The following is a 17,500-nucleotide window of genomic DNA, read 5'->3' on the forward strand; positions in this document are numbered from 1 at the left end:
TGTGTGTGTATAAATAAGAAACAAGGCTTACACATCCAGGTTGTCCGAGCTGAGGGAACACTTCCAGACGGCTCCTGTGGAGGCAGCCATGAGCTGCTTGTTTTCAGTCTTGCTCAGAAGTGAAACCAGGGCTTGGAGACCTTTGTGCTCATTCACCAAGGTGCGGGTTCGCTTGTTCTCTGCACACTGCAAAGACAAACATGACAGGCCATTGAAAATGTGCTACAACTAGCACGAGGAAACCAAAGGAAAGGACATTCTCCCAAAAACTATTACCGTATTTTCCGCACTATAAGGCGCACCTAAAAACCACAATTTTTCTCAAAAGCTGACAGTGCGCCTAATAACCCGGTGCGCTTTATTACGATTCATTTTCATAAAGTTTCGGTCTCGCAACTTCGGTAAACAGCCGCCATCTTTTTTCCCGGTAGAACAGGAAGCGCTTCTTCTTCTACGCAAGCAACCGCCAAGGAAAGCACTCGCCCCCATAGAACAGGAAGCGCTTCACCCGCCCCCATAGAACAGGAAGCGCTTCACCCGCCCCCGGAAGAAGAAGAAAAAACGCGCGGATATCACCGTACGTTTCATTTCCTGTTTACATCTGTAAAGACCACAAAATGGCTCCTACAAAACGATCCGGTTCATAAAAAGACGCAATCTCTCCATCCGCACACGGATTACTACCGTATTTCACAGCAACTGAACCGCACTGTGGAACGGGAGCACGTACGGTGAATATTCGCTCCACAGGGAATGAGAAGTCATCCTTCACTGTGGTTCTAGCTTGCCATGCTAACTTCCACCCATCCAAAAGAGACCTTTCCAGCCGGCGTCATCATAAAAGCTAACTCGAAGGGATGGATGGATGAAGAAAAGATGAGCGAGTGGTTAAGGGAAGTTTACGCGAAGAGGCCGGGTGGCTTTTTTCACACAGCTCCGAAGGCGAACACACCTTCACTAAGACGGGCAGATAGCGCCGGTCGACATACGCCAACATCTGCCAGTGGATCGTAAATGCCTGGGCGGATATTTCGGTCACAACTGTGGTCCGAGCTTTCCGGAAGGCAGGATTCACAGAACTGCTGGACAACAGTGACACTGACTCCGGTGACTTTGACGAGACGGAACCGGCCATTTTGGATCCCGTATTCGCCCAACTTTTCAATTCGGACACCGAAGACGAAGAATTCGAAGGATTTACGAATGAAGAATAACTTCAGAAGGTGAGCGCTATGTTTATTTTGTGTGTTGTGACATTAACGTTCGAGCAACATTATGTTGCTATTGTTCTACACCATTTTGAATTTTACTATGTTTGTGATTGCACATTTGCGTACATTTTGGGACAGAGTTGTTAGAACGCTGGTTTTCAATATATTATTAAAGTTTGACTGAACTATCTGACTGTTTTTTTGACATTCACTTTAGCGCAGCGTTTTTTTGACATTCACTTTAGCGCAGTGTAGGCGCGGCTTTTAGTCCGGGGCGGCTTATTGGTGGACAAAATTATGAAATATGTAATTCATAGAAGGTGCGGCTAATAATCCGGTGCGCCTTATAGTGCGGAAAATACGGTATGTAAAAATTGGGATAATTGCCCAGGCCTGCTCCACACAGAAAGGCCCCGAGCCTGGGGATCGAACCCAGGATGGTCTCATTGTGAGGCACCAGCACTAATTGTTACGCAAAGTATGCCTCAACCTCATTTGAATCAGTATTGAAGCATGGTGTGTGTTCGTAGACTTCTATGTCCACTTCTCAGGCAAAAATTATTCTTACGAATTCCAATCTCCAGAAGCCCTAATTCAGATAAACAAATAGTTTTTTGATTTCCAATTCCCCTTCATACGACCACAGTAGAAGAGGATAATTAGGTGGAAATAATTTTACCTTGAAGATAACATTGGCACAATGAATCCGGAGTGCATCGTTGTCATTGCCCAGGTGTTGGACCAAATCCTTGACGATGCCTTCAGTCTGAATAGCATCCTGGCAACTTTCCTGTAACACAACAATTCATGGACCATCTTGAAGTTGGAATTGTAAACAGCCATTATGTTCACCTCCGTGGCACAGTTCTGCAGGATGCCCACCACGGGGATGAGCATGTTCATTTGCGGAGACTTGAGCAAGCGTCCCAGCAGAGGGATGCCCCCCGCCTTATGGATGGCTTCTTGGTTTTTGGGACTCTTGCTGCAGCTCCAGAGGGCTATAACGCCAAAGCGGGCGACCTCAACGTCCTTCTCCTGCTTTGGGTCCACGTTGGCCAAATCAGCGTTGCAGTCCAGCAGCTTCACCTGATCACAAACATGCGGACGGAGCAGTTTATATTATATTAAAAAAATACCTAATGAATTGAGGCAGAGCCTAATAGAAGCCACCTTTAACATTCTAAAACTGTGAGAAAATACTAGGAATCAACTCAATGACATCTGTCAATCAACAGCTTTGGTACAATCCTAATATCATAATTAAAGCTGCAAGCAGCATTGGTCGGGCCCGCGTATTTGGCAGGTGCTAGTCCTAAATGTCCCAATACTTTTGTCCAGTGATAGTCATAAGTGTCCCAATACTTTTGTCTACTTTTAGTCTGAAGTGTCCCAAGACTTTTGTCTAGTGTACCTACCTTGTCTGCATTGTGTGGGCACGTTGGTGCTTCCTGCTTTTAAGCAGCCATCTTAAAAAAAACAGCAGCGCAGCGGGTCTTTGAAGGGTCATAAAATCAAAACCGGAGCAGTTAGGAAAAAAAGCGCTTCTGTCATTGTAATCACAAGGGTTCAATCTCTCTCCTGTGTTAGTTTGAAGGCGAAACGACAAACGCGCTCAGAGGAGATAGTTTTTGAAGGAAGGTGACCGGTTTTTACAAAAAATTTGTTTTGAAGAGGGAATAGCAAACTTCCTGTTGATTTTTGCTGAGGGTTGTCAATCTATGAAATGTAGGTCTAAGTGAGACCTACATAGAGGTTTTTGTTTCATGTCTCTCCGACATTCCCAGTGGGAGTTACAGGCAGTTTTGTCATTTTTTTTCTTCCGAGAAGCAGTTTTTTCTGCGTTTTATAAAAAAATTGCGGTAGAGCACAATTTTTAGATTTGGGGTTAGGAGGTTTTTTCATTAGATCACAGTTTTAGCCAGTCCTGATGTGTGTGTTCAGTTTGGTGAGTTTTGAAGCATGTTAAGGGGGTCAAATTACAGCTCAAAGAGGCAAAAGTGACTGTTTTTAGTACTTTTTTGTCTTGAAGGGGGAATAGCCAACTTCCTGTTGATTTTTGCCCGAGGATATACAATTATGAGAACTAGGTCTAAGTCAGACCTACATAGAGGTTTTTGTTTCATGTCTCTCCGACCTTCCTAGTGGGAGTTACAGGCAGTCTAGGTTTTTTTTTTCCTAGGGGGCGCTAGAGCGCAATTTTGAGTTTTGCTGTTCGGTTTTTTTATCAAAAGGCAATTTTCGCAGGTCCTGACGTGTGGGTCAAATATGGTGAGTTTTGAAGCATGTTAAGTGGGTCAAATTGCAGCTCAAAGAGGCGGCCGGTATAATAATAATAATAAAACCTTAGAAATTCAATAGGTCCTTATGTCCCATTGCATAAGGACTCCCTTTGGGAGTCCTTATACAATGGGCCATGCGGGCCCTAATTAATAAAAATGTGGTTAAATGGACAACATGGAAAGACAGAGGTATCATCATATTATTAATAAAAACTCTTAAACCGTTCAATGATTTAGTTGATCAATATAATGTACCCAGAAATCATTTTTTAAATTTTATCTCTTTAAAACACACTGTAAATAAATGCATATGCTCTGAAAGTATGTCTTTAAATAGCCATGAACTGGAAGATGCACTTTTTAATCAAGATACAATTAAGAAATTAATTAAACTATTTAATGGAATAATAAATGAACACACTAGAAATGCAAGTGATGCATGTGTTCGGAAATGGATGATGGATGTAAACATTTTAGATGAAAGAGACATATCATGGAATGATATTTGGAAAAATGCCAATAAGCCCTTTAGAAGCATTAAAGATAAACTGACTCAATTTAAGATCTTGACTAGATTGTATTTGACATCTTCTCAGCTGTTTAAAATTGGTGTAGTAGATAGCAAGTTATGTATGAAGTGTCGGGCAGCCGAGGCAACTCCTGTTCATTTATTGTGGGGAATGTCAGAGAATAAAAAAAGATTATGGTTGAAAATAACAAAAGAAGCAATCACATTCTTTAATATAAACATCCCCATGACACTGCAAACTTGTAATCTTGGGGATCTCCATCAATTCAGTAACGTGTCATCAAAGAGTAAAAATGCATTTCTTTCAATATGCATCATAACAAAAAGGGTAATATTAAAAAAATGGATAGATGTTGATAGTCCAACACATTCTGACTGGTACACACATGATATCAGTAGAAAAAACTGCATTTAGTTTAGATAATGAGTCATATATTGGAATATGGGATCCATTATTTAAATTTGTTTTAACTATTAAATGAACCAAAAATACTTATTCTATCTTTCTTTCTTTCTTTCTTTAGTTTATTTGGAACATGAACACACTTACATCATAATACATCACACAATTTCATATCATTTCATTTTACATCATGCCCGAAAAGGAGTAGGAAGAAGCAAAGCTTATTTAATCCTACCCCTTTCCCACTTCAAGCATTTACAAATATATAGAATCATTTACTGACCTTTTTATATAATAAAATAACATCTATGAATTAGTATACAACAGTTTTGTAATATGTAATTAATTAATTAATTCAGTCATTATTAACATACTGAGATGAAGAATATCTTATTTTCAATAAGGTTGAAAGTATTTCTCATAATTCTTCTTTTTTGTACTCTGTAAGCACTATTATTTTGAACAACCTCTTAAAGTGGATCATATCAGTACAATTTTTAACTTCTTTACTTCATCCATTCCATCATTTAATTCCACATACTGATATGCTAAAAGTTCTAAGTGTTGTACGTGCATATAAATGTTTTAAATTATTTTTTCCTCTAAGGTTATATTTCTCCTCTTTAGTTGAGAAGAATTGTTGTACATTCTTTGGTAGCAGGTTATAGTTTGCATTGTACATCATTTTAGCTCTTTGCAATTTTACCAAATCACCGAACTTTAATATTTCTGACTCAATAAATAAAGGGTTTGTGTGTTCTCTATATCCAACATTATGTATTATTCTAACTGATCTTTTTTGTAACACGGTTAGCGAATGTAGCGCACATTTGTAGTTATTTCCCCATATTTCTGCACAATAACTCAGATATGGTAACACTAGCGAGCAGTAGAGAATATGTAGTGATTTTTGGCCCAGGACATATTTTGCTTTATTCATTATTGAAATGTTTTTTGCCACCTTATGTTGTATGTTTTGTATATGAGATTTCCAGTTCATTTGATCATCTATTAATACTCCCAAAAATCTAGTTTCTTTTACCCTTTCTATGTCTACTTCGTCTATTTGTATTTGTGTATGATGCTCTTTTCTACTATTACCAAATAGCATTATTTTAGTTTTACTGAGATTCAAAGATAGTCTGTTTTTGTCAAACCATCTTTTTAATTTGTTCATTTCTTCTGTTATTATTTGTATTATCTTCTGTGTGCTCTCTCCTGAACAGAAAGCAGTTGTGTCGTCTGCAAATAAAACCAACTTTAAGTCCTTCGTAACCTTACAAATGTCGTTTATATAAAGATTGAACAATCTTGGTCCCAGTATTGACCCCTGGGGTACACCACAGGATATATCTAGCCGTGTTGACATATTTTCACCCATCTTTACATAGTCTTTGTGGACAATATTGTACACAGTGTGTTGTCAAGTTTATGAGATGTGATGCAAGTGTAAGCCACTGTCACACTATTGTTAAAGGCCTACTGAAAGCCACTACTACCGACCACGCAGTCTGATAAGTTTATATATCAATGATGAAATCTTAACATTGCAACACATGCCAATACGGCCGGGTTAACTTATAAAGTGCAATTTTAAATTTCCTGCGAAACTTCCGGTTGAAAACGTCTAGGTATGATGACGTATGCGCGTGACGTCGATGGTTGAAACGGAAGTATTGGGACGCCATTGTATCCAATACAAAAAGCTCCGTTTTCATCGCAAAATTCCACAGTATTCTGGACATCTGTGTTGGTGAATCTTTCGCAATTTGTTTAATGAACAATGGAGACAGCAAAGAAGAAAGCTGTAGATGCGATCGGTGTATTAGCGTCTGGCTACAGCAACACAACCAGGAGGACTTTGACTTGGATAGCAGACGCGCTACCCGACGCTAGCCGCCGACCGCATCGATGATCGGGTGAAGTCCTTCGTCGCTCCGTCGATCGCTAGAACGCAGGTGAGCTTCGGTGTTGATGAGCAGATGAGGGTTGGCGTAAGTGGAGAGCTAATGTTTTTATCATAGCTCTGTCAAGTCCCGTAGCTAAGTTAGATTCAATGGTGTCGTTAGCAACAGCATTGTTAAGCTTCGCCAGGCTGGAAAGCATTAGTTACAGGTCCATGGTTTAATAGTATTGTTGATTTTCTGTCTATCCTTCCAGTCAGGGGTTTATTTATTTAGTTTCTATCTGCAGTTAAGCCCGATGCTATCACGTTAGCTCCGTAGCTAAAGTGCTTCACCGATGTATTGTCGTGGAGATAAAAGTCACTGTGAATGTCCATTTCGCGTTCTCCACTCTCATTTTCAAGAGGATATAGTATCCCAGGTGGTTTAAAATACAAATCCGTGATCCACAATAGAAAAAGGAGAGAGTGTGGAATCCAATGAGCCCTTGTACCTAAGTTACGGTCAGAGCGAAAAAAGATGCGTCCTGCACTGCACTCTAATACTTCACTCTCACTTTCCTCATCCACAAATCTTTCATCCTGGCTCAAATTAATGGGGTAATCGTCGCTTTCTCGGTCCCAATCGCTCTCGCTGCTGGTGTAAACAATGGGGAAATGTGAGGAGACTTTCAACTTGTGACGTCACGCTACTTCCGGTACAGGTAAGGCTTTTTTTTATCAGCGACCAAAAGTTGCGAACTTTATCGTCGTTGTTCTATACTACCGTATTTTCCGCACCATAAGCCGCCCTGGGTTATAAGCCGCGCCTTTAATGAACGGCATATTTCAAAACTTTGTCCACCTATAAGCCGCCCCGTGTTGTAAGCCGCATCTAACTGCGCTAAAGGGAATGTCAAAAAAACAGTCAGATAGGTCAGTCAAACTTTAATAATATATTAAAAACCAGCGTGATGTGGGCGCGCATGGAGTCGTATATCAACATGGACGGAGCTGCGTGAAAAAAGCCACCCGGCCTCTTCGCGTAAACTTCCCTTAACCACTCGCTCATCTTTTCTTCATCCATCCATCCCTTCGAGTTAGCTTTTATGATGACGCCGGCTGGAAAGGTCTCTTTTGGCAAGGTCTTCCTTTTGAATATCACCATGGGTGGAAGTTTCTGGCCATTAGCATGGCAAGCTAGAACCACAGTGAAGGATGACTTCTCATTCCCTGTGGTGCGAATATTCACCGTACGTGCTCCCGTTGTATCCACAGTGCGGTTCACAGGAATATCAAAAGTCAGTGGAACCTCGTCCATGTTGATAATGTTCTCTGGCCGGATCTTTTTTTCAGCTATCTTGTTTTTACAATATGCACGGAAAGTAGCCAGCTTTTCTTGAAAGTCTTTAGGCAGTTGCTGTGAAATAGTAGTCCGTGTGCGGATGGAGAGATTGCGTCTTTTCATGAACCGGAAACCTGTCGCTTAGTAGGAGCCATTTTGTGGTCTTTACAGATGTAAACACACAAAGGAAATGAAACGTAATATCCGCGCGCTTCTTCTTCTTCTACGGGGGCGGGTGGTTGCTTACAGTAGAAGAAGCGCTTCCTGTTCTATGGGGGCGGGTGCTTACCTTGGCGGTTGCTTGCGTAGAAGAAGAAGCGCTTCCGCTTCTACGGGGAAAAAAGATGGCGGCTGTTTACCGTAGTTGCGAGACCTAAACTTTATGAAAATGAATCTTAATATTAATCCATATATAAAGCGCACCGGGTTATAAGCCGCACTGTCAGCTTTTGAGTAAATTTGTGGTTTTTAGGTGCGGCTAATAGTGCGGAAAATACGGTAAATCCTTTCAGCAAAAATATGGCAATATCGCGAAATAATCAAGTATGACACATAGAATGGATCTGCTGTCCCCGTTTAAATAAAAAAATGTCATTTCAGTAGGCCTTTAATTTTTTATTTTTTTTATTAATGTCTGTAATGATAATGTCAATGAGGGATTCTTAATTACTGATATGTTGAACTTGTTACTAATATTGATACTGTTGTTGATAATATTTAGGGCCCGCATGGCCCATTGTATAAGGACTCCCAAAGGGAGTCTTTATGCAATGGGACATAAGGACCTATTGAATTTCTAAGGTTTTATTATTATTAGGGCCCGCATGGCCCATTGCATAAGGACTCCCAGGGAGTCCTTATGCAATGGGACATAAGGACCTATTGAATTTGTAAGGTTTTATTACTCTTTATTATTATTCTTCCGCCGCCTCTTTGAGCACTAATTTGACCCACTTAACATGCTTCAAAACTCACCATATTTGACCCACACATCAGGACCTGCGAAAATTGTCTTTTAATAAAAAAAAACGAACCGCAAAAATCAAAATTGCGCTCTAGCGCCCCCTAGGAAAAAAATAAAACTAGACTGCCTGTAACTCCCACTAGGAAGGTCGGAAAAACATGAAACAAAATCCTCTATGTAGGTCTGACTTACACCTAGTTCTCATAATTGAACATCCTCGGGCTAAAATCAACAAGAAGTTGGCAATTCCCCCTTCAAGACAAAAAAGTACTAAAAACAGTCACTTTTGCCTCTTTGAGCTGTATTTTGACCCCCTTAACATGCTTCAAAACTCACCAAACTGAACGCAGACATCAGGACTGGCAAACATTGCGATCTAAAAAAAAACCTAACCCCAAATCTCAAAATTGCGCTCTACTGCAATTTTTTAATAAAACGCAAAAAAACTGCTCCTCGGAAGAAAAAAATGACAAAACTGCCTGTAACTCCCACTGGGAAGGTCGGAGAGACATGAAACAAAAACCTCTATGTAGGTCTCACTTAGACCTACATTTCATAAATTGACAACCCCCAGCAAATCAGGAAGTTTGCTATTCCCCCTTCAAAACAAATTTTTTGTAAAAACCGGTCACCTTCCTTCAAAAACAGGAAGTTTGCTATTCCCCCTTCAAAACAAATTTTTTGTAAAAACCGGTCACCTTCCTTCAAAAACTATCTCCTCTGAGCGCGTTTGTCGTTTCGGCTTCAAACTAACACAGGGGAGAGATTGAAACCTTGTGATTACAATGACAGAAGCGCTTTTTTTCTAACTGCTCCGGTTTTGATTTTATGACCCTTCAAAGACCCGCTGCGCTGATGCTGCTGCGCTGCTGTTTTTTTAAGATGGCTGCTTAAAAGCAGGAAGCACCAACGTGCCCACACAATGCAGACAAGGTAGGTACACTAGACAAAAGTATTGGGACACTTCAGACTAAAAGTAGACAAAAGTATTGGGACACTTATGACTATCACTGGACAAAAGTATTGGGACATTTAGGACTAGCACCTGCCAAATATGCGGGCCCGACCAATGCTGCCTGCAGCTTTAATCATTTTTGTTTCACTACTTTTAGATTGTTCTGTGTCATGTTTGTGTCTCCTCTCAATTTGTCCGTTTATTGCTATTCTGAATGTTGCTGGGTCGGGTTTGGTTTTGGATTGCATTATTATGGCATTGTTGTGTATTGTTTTGTTGGATTGATTAATACATTCTTAAAAAAAAAACAAAAAAAAAAACATGCGGACGGAGCAGACTTCTATTGAGATGCTGAAAACCTTGTGAAACCCAAAAAGCCGTTTGAATGGGGAGTAGTGGACTAACGAGGCAGAGAGCAGGCAGGGCTATCAGTGCCTGGTTCAAAGGTGGTCTCGTACCATAGCGTGAAATTAATCTGGCCCTTCTGGGTGACTCGCACATTAGAACATCTGATTTCAGGTCTGAGGAAAATATACAACGGTGTGGTCTTTAATCACCGGGCGCTTGGTCAACAAACATGAATGCAGGTCAGAGGATGTAAGGAGACATTCTATCTGATTGGCCTCAGCACTTGAAACGAACCACTATCTTTTGTGTGTTTGTGAATGCATTTCTGATTTCTTCTCTAGTCAAAACATCCAAAAATAAGGTTTTCCTACTGCATGAACAATACTCACAAGTTTACTAATACCGTTGTACCGCCTGACAGTCCTCCTCGCCCGGCGGAAGCTGGTCAAGTTTGCAATAGTCTCCGCAGCCAAGGCCTTTACGTCTTTGTTTCGCGAGTCCAGGGCGTTGACGATGCTCCGCAGTCCACCGTTGTCAACAATGGCCCGGCGGGTTTGCGGGTTGAGGCTGATCTCTCTCAGAATTCCCAGAGATCCGAGCTAATCAAATAGCAAATACATTTGACAGTTTGAAGGTAATATGTATTTGTTTCCATAAAAAGTTTGTATAAGACCACACTGTTCAGCTTCACAGCTAGGCACTCTGCCAAGCACTTTAGATTGTCTATACAAAACACAAATTGGCCGAGATCGTGTCTGTGGATCCTTTTTGGCTTACTTGGAGATTGACTTCTTCCAAATGCAGAATGTTAGTCAGGACTTTGAGGCCACCAGAGTCTTGAATGGCCAGATGGTACGTCTCTTGCTTCAGGTCATAGTCCATCAGGGCGTACAGAGTCAGCAGAGTGGCCGTTTGGTCGCCAGCCTGGAAGTATAATGCCAATCACACACAGATAGACAGACTGAAGAAACAAAGAGACCAAATTCCCCTTTATTTACAAAACCAGTGAAGTTGTCACGTTGTGTAAATGGTAAATAAAAAGAGAATACAATGATTTGCAAATCCTTAACATTCGAACTGAGAAACTGTTATTTTCTTGCAAATATTAGCTCATTTGGAATTTGATGCCTGCAACATGTTTCAAAACAGATGGCACAAGTGGCAATAAATACTGATAAAGTTGAGGAATGCTCATCAAAGACTTATTTGGAACATCCCACAGGTGAACAGGCTAATTAAGAACAGGTGGGTGCCATGATTGGGTATAAAAGCAGCTTCCATGAAATGCTCAGTCATTCACAAACAAGGATGGGCCGAGGGTCACCACTTTGTCAACAAATGCGTCAGCAAATAGTCGGACAGCTTAAGAACATAATTTCTCAACGAGCTATTTCAAGGAATTTAGGGATTTCACCATCTACGCTCCGTAATATCATCAAAAGGTTCAGAGAATCCGGAGAAATCCACTGCACGTAAGCGGCTAGCCCGTGACCTTGGATCCCTCAGGCGGTACTGCATCAAAAAGTGACATTAGTGTGTAAAGGGTATCACCACATGGGCTCAGGAACACTTCAGAAAACCACTGTCAGTTCGAACATTAAGTATCTTGTCTTTGCAGTCTATTCAATTGAATATAAGTTGAGAAGGATTTGCAAATCATTGTATTCTGTTTTTATTTACAAATTACACAACGTGACAACTTCACTGCTTTTGGGTTTTGTATTAGCTTTTGTTATGTTCTAACTGTATGATCAGTGCCAGAGCTTGGTCCGCATTGCCGGTAGTAAGTCGGACACGTTTCCAGTGAGGGTTGGACTCCGCCAAGGCTGCCCTTTGTCACCCATTCTGTTCATAACTTTTATGGACAGAATTTCTAGGCGCAGTCAAGGCGTTAAGGGGATCTGGTTTGGTGGCTGCAGGATTAGGTCTCTGCTTTTTGCAGATGATGTGGTCCTGATGGCTTCATCTGGCCAGAATCTTCAGCTCTCACTGGATCGGTTCGCAGCTGAGTGTGAAGCGACTGGGATGAGAATCAGCACCTCCAAGTCCGAGTCCATGGTTCTCGCCCGGAAAAGGATGGAGTGCCATCTCCGGGTTGGGGAGGAGATCTTGCCCCAAGTGGAGGAGTTCAAGTACCTCGGAGTCTTGTTCACGAGTGAGGGAAGAGTGGATCGTGAGATCGACAGGCGGATCGGTGCAGCGTTTTCAGTAATGCGGACGCTGTATCGATCCGTTGTGGCTAAGAAGGAGCTGAGCCGGAAGGCAAAGCTCTCAATTTACCGGTCGATCTACGTTCCCATCCTCACCTATGGTCATGAGCTTTGGGTCATGACCGAAAGGACAAGATCACGGGTACAAGCGGCCGAAATGAGTTTCCTCCGCCGGGTGGCGGGGCTCTCCCTTAGAGATAGGGTGAGAAGCTCTGCCATCCGGGAGGAGCTCAAAGTAAAGCCGCTGCTCCTCCGCATCGAGAGGAGCCAGATGAGGTGGTTCGGGCATCTGGTCAGGATGCCACCCGAACGCCTCCCTAGGGAGGTGTTTAGGGCACGTCCGACCGGTAGGAGGCCGCGGGGAAGACCCAGGACACGTTGGGAAGACTATGTCTCCCGGCTGGCCTGGGAACGCCTCGGGGTCCCACAGGAAGAGCTGGACGAAGTGGCTGGGGAGAGGGAAGTCTGGGCTTCCCTGCTTAGGCTGCTGCCCCCGCGACCCGACCTCGGATAAGCGGAAGAAGATGGATGGATGGATGGATGGATGTTCTAAATACAGTGCAACCTTGATTAACCAACATCTCATTATAGGATTTCCGAACCACAGGCTGAATAGAAATAAGCTCTGTTGTACCAACCTTGTCTGCGAACTAACGTTTCATCCACCCATTCTGTCATTATCATTTACATTTATCTCTGCTCATTCAGTCAACCGAGCGGTGCAGTCGTTGGCTAATGTGCTGATTGCTACTTTGTGTGCTTGTTCAGTGTTGTTAGCCTTTTTACAGTCGAGTTTTGCCAGCAGAATATGCAAACCTCCAACAGAAAACAATTGCGAACGATGTGTAGTCTGAAACATTCAGGAAGTATCCACAACTTCATCGACACTGCCCTCCCTTTGCCCCCTCCCTTCCACTGCGCAGCAAGAAGATTGAGGTAAAGTTGATTTTTTTTATATTCCTAATCACTGTAACGACTTGGCTGGAAAAGTTAAGGGGTTTCGTGATGTCAGTGCACCACACAGCTAGTGACAATGTGTGCGTGTGTCGGCAGGGTGGCTACAAATAAGGACAGTTCAGCTAGTTGTTGTTTTGGCTTTTGAATAGAACATTTACCGTATTTTTAAGACTATAAGTCACAGTTTTTTTTCATAGTTTGGCCGGGGGTGCGACTTATATTCAGGAGCGACTTATGTGTGAAATTATTAACACATTACCGTAAAATATGAAATAATATTATTTATCTCATTCATGTAAGAGACTAGACGTATAAGATTTCATGGGATTTAGCGATTAGGAGTGACAGATTGTATAGCATGTTCTATATGTTATAGTTATTTGAATGACTCTTACCATAATATGTTACGTTAACATACCAGTTGGTTATTTATGCCTCATATAACGTACACTTATTCAGCCTGGTGTTCACTATTCTTTATTTATTTTAAATTGCCTTTCAAATGTCTATTCTTGGTGTTGGCTTTTATCAAATACATTTCCCCAAAAAATGTGACTTATACTCCAGTGCGACTTATACAGTGGGGCAAAAAAGTATTTAGTCAGCCACCAATTGTGAAAAGTTCTCCCACTTAAAATGATGACAGAGGTCTGTAATTTTCATCATAGGTACACTTCAACTGTGAGAGACAAAATGTGAAAAAAAAAATCCAGGAATTCACATTGTAGGATTTTTAAAGAATTTATTTGTAAATTATGGTGGAAAATAAGTATTTGGTCAAGAACAAAAATTCAACTCAATACTTTGTAATATAACCTTTGTTGGCAATAACAGAGGTCAAACGATTACTATAGGTCTTTACCAGGTTTGCACACACAGTAGCTGGTATTTTGGCCCATTCCTCCATGCAGATCTTCTCGAGAGCAGTGATGTTTTGGGGCTGTCGCCGAGCAACACGGACTTTCAACTCCCTCCACAGATTTTCTATGGGGTTGAGGTCTGGAGACTGGCTAGGCCACTCCAGGACTTTCAAATGCTTCTTACGGAGCCACTCCTTCGTTGCCCGGGCGGTGTGTTTGGGATCATTGTCATGCTGGAAGACCCAGCCACGTTTCATCTTCAAAGCTCTCACTGATGGAAGGAGGTTTTGGCTCAAAATCTCACGATACATGGCCCCATTCATCCTTTCCTTAACACGGATCAGTTGGCCTGTCCCCTTAGCAGAAAAACAACCCCAAATCATGTTTTCACCCCCATGCTTCACAGTAGGTATGGTGTTCTTGGGATGCAACTCAGTATTCTTCTTCCTCCAAACACGACGAGTTGAGTTTATACCAAAAAGTTCTATTTTGGTTTCATCTGACCACATGACATTCTCCCAACCCTCTGCTGTATCATCCATGTGCTCTCTGGCAAACTTCGGACGGGCTGGCTTAAGCAGGGGGACACGTCTGGCACTGCAGGATTTGATTCCCTGTCGGCGTAGTGTGTTACTGATGGTAACCTTTGTTACTTTGGTCCCAGCTCTCTGCAGGTCATTCACCGGGTCCCCCCGTGTGGTTCTGGGATTTTTGCTCACCGTTCTCATGATCATTTTGACCCCACGGGATGAGATCTTGCGTGGAGCCCCAGATCGAGGGAGATTATCAGTGGTCTTGTATGTCCTCCATTTTCTGATAATTGCTCCCACAGTTGATTTTTTCACACCAAGCTGCTTGCCTATTGTAGATTCACTCTTCACAGTCTGGTGCAGGTCTACAATTATTTTCCTGGTGTCCTTCGACAGCTCTTTGGTCTTGGCCATAGTGGAGTTTGGAGTCTGACTGTTTGAGGCTGTGGACAGGTGTCTTTCATACAGATAACGAGTTCAAACAGGTTTATTAATTAATACAGGTAACGAGTGGAGGACAGAAGAGCTTAAAGAAGAAGTTACAGGTCTGTGAGAGCCAGAGATCTTCCTTGTTTGAAGTGACCAAATACTTATTTTCCACCATAACTTACAAATAAATTCTTTAAAATTCCTACAATGTCCTGAATTTTTTTTCACATTTTGTCTCTCACAGTTGAAGTGTACCTATGATGAAAATTACAGACCTCTGTCATCATTTTAAGTGGGAGAACTTGCACAATCGGTGGCTGACTAAATACTTTTTTGCCCCACTGTATATGTTTTTTCCCTTCTTTATTATGCATTTTCGGTCGGTGCAACTTATACTCCGGAGCGACTTATACTCCGAAAAATACGGTAAATACAACATTGATTCATCCTTGTAATGTTCGATACTCAGTACTTATAGTGCTTTACTAAAATATGGACTTTTGTCGAGGCTGGAGTCCACTATTAATGCGTACATTACATTCTCATGGAGAAATTTGCTTCAATAAAATAACTTTTCTATTTACGAACCCTGTTCCGTAAATCTAGGTTTCACTGTACCTCTATTATTTGCTTCAATACCAAAGCCTAGTTATTCAGCTTGGCGGTGGTAGTGATGGAAACAAAATTATTGTCTAAAATGTGGCCAGGCTCTGACCATTGTTAGCTAATGTGCTGATTGCTAATTTCTGTGCTTGTTAAGTGTTGTTAGCATTTTTACAGTCGAGTTTTGCCAGCCCAATATGCTAAACTCCAAAGAAAACAATTACGAACAACGTGTGGTTTGAAACATTCAGGAAGTATCCACAGCTTCGTCGACACTGCCCTCCCCTTGCCCCCTCCCTTCCACTGCGCAGCAAGAAGATTCAGTTGAAGTAGATTTTTTTTAATATTCCTAATCACTATAACAACTTCGCTGGAGTTTTGTGATATCAAACTGTGAATGCACCACACAGCTAGTGACAATGTGTGCGTGTCGGCAGGGTGGCTGAAAATAAGGACAGTTCAGCTAGTTCTTGTTTTGGCTTTTGAATAGAACATTTAAATAAAATATTGATTCATCCTTGTAATGTTTGATACTCAGTACTTGTAGTGCTTTACTGAAATATGGATTTTTGTCAAGGCTGGAACCCTTTATTAATGCTTACATTACATTCGAACCCTGTTCAGGAACCAATCAAGTCCGTAAATCTAGGTTTCACTGTACCTCTATTATCTGTTTCAACACCAAAGCCTAGTTATTCAGCTTGGTGGTGGTAGTGATGGAAACAAAATCATTTTCTAAGAAGCGGCCAGGCTCTGTCCACAGTGCCAGGACCAGAAGCCATTGGGCACTGCCCCAAAGAAAGAACACTATTAGCATTGGAACCCTCAGAATGAATATGGAGTTGGCATTTCAAATGAGTAATGTGTTTTGACAGACACTAAACACACTCATTTTGTTTTACAGTTGTACCCAAGCAAACAGGAGCGCTGTAACTAAACCCTAAGTGGGCTTAAAAAGTGATATGAGGAATAAATCAAATATTCCAGTGACTTAAAATAGAACATATGTGGTTAAACCCTGTACTTATTTTTGTTGTACTCCCCTCACACTGTACCGCTCCAAATACAGGATATTATCCTCTCTCTGTTTATTAATCTACTTGCTAATGACCTCTTCTTAGCTGGTTAATACCTGTTGTAACCAGAGGTGGGTAGTAACGCGCTACATTTACTCCGTTACATCTACTTGAGTAACTTTTGGGATAAATTGTACTTCTAAGAGTAGTTTTAATGCAACATACTTTTACTTTTACTTGAGTATATTTATGGAGAAGAAACGCTACTTTTACTCCGCTACTTTTATCTACATTCAGCTCGCTACTCGCTACTAATTTTTATCGATCTGTTAATGCACGCTTTGTTTGTTTTGGTCTGTCAGACAGACCTTCATAGTGCCTGCGTTTCAACAAATACAGTCACTGGTGACGTTCACTCCGTTCCACCAATCAGATGCAGTCACTGGTGACGTTGGACCAATCAAACAGAGCAAGGTGGTCACATGACCTGACTTAAACAAGTTGAAAAACTTATTGGGGTGTTACCATTTAGTGGTTAATTGTACGGAATATGTACTGTACTGTGCAATCTACTAATAAAAGTTCCAATCAATCAATCAAAAGTGTGAAGGAAAAAAGACCCTTTTTTATTTCAACCGTACTTCCCGTCAAAAGCCTAAAGACTGACTGCACAGTTCCTGTCTTCACAATAAAAGTGCCGCTCCATCGCGCCTGCGCTTTCAAAATAAGAGTCTCCGAAAGCCAGCGCAAACAAGCTAGCAAGCTACGGAGTTTGACGCCAATGTATTTCTTGTAAAGTGTATAAAAAGGAATATGGAAGCTGGACAAATAAGATGCCAAAAACCAACCACTTTCATGTGGTTTAGACAGAAAGGAGGAACTTTTTTTCTCCTCCATTTGAAAACGTGGATGTTATCATCACTACTGTCTGATTACAATCAATGCAAGTCATCAGAATCAGGTAATACACCAACTTATG

The 17,500-nt window shown here is 41.5% G+C and overlaps 1 protein-coding gene across 1 annotated transcript in view; it reads right to left on the minus strand.

Annotated features, from left to right (window-relative positions):
• odad2 (outer dynein arm docking complex subunit 2) overlaps positions 1-17,500 on the minus strand; it is a 250,447-nt gene that overhangs the window by 143,762 nt on the left and 89,185 nt on the right. Inside the window, exons 11-15 of the mRNA XM_061965922.2 lie at positions 10,694-10,840; positions 10,306-10,515; positions 2,064-2,297; positions 1,891-2,001; positions 32-186 (exon numbers count right to left, since the gene is read on the minus strand). Of these exons, the coding sequence (XP_061821906.1) occupies positions 32-186; positions 1,891-2,001; positions 2,064-2,297; positions 10,306-10,515; positions 10,694-10,840 (857 nt within the window). The remainder of the gene's footprint in view (positions 1-31; positions 187-1,890; positions 2,002-2,063; positions 2,298-10,305; positions 10,516-10,693; positions 10,841-17,500) is intronic.

Source organism: Nerophis lumbriciformis, linkage group LG07 (genome assembly GCF_033978685.3).
Source record: "Nerophis lumbriciformis linkage group LG07, RoL_Nlum_v2.1, whole genome shotgun sequence".
Lineage (NCBI taxonomy): Eukaryota > Metazoa > Chordata > Actinopteri > Syngnathiformes > Syngnathidae > Nerophis > Nerophis lumbriciformis.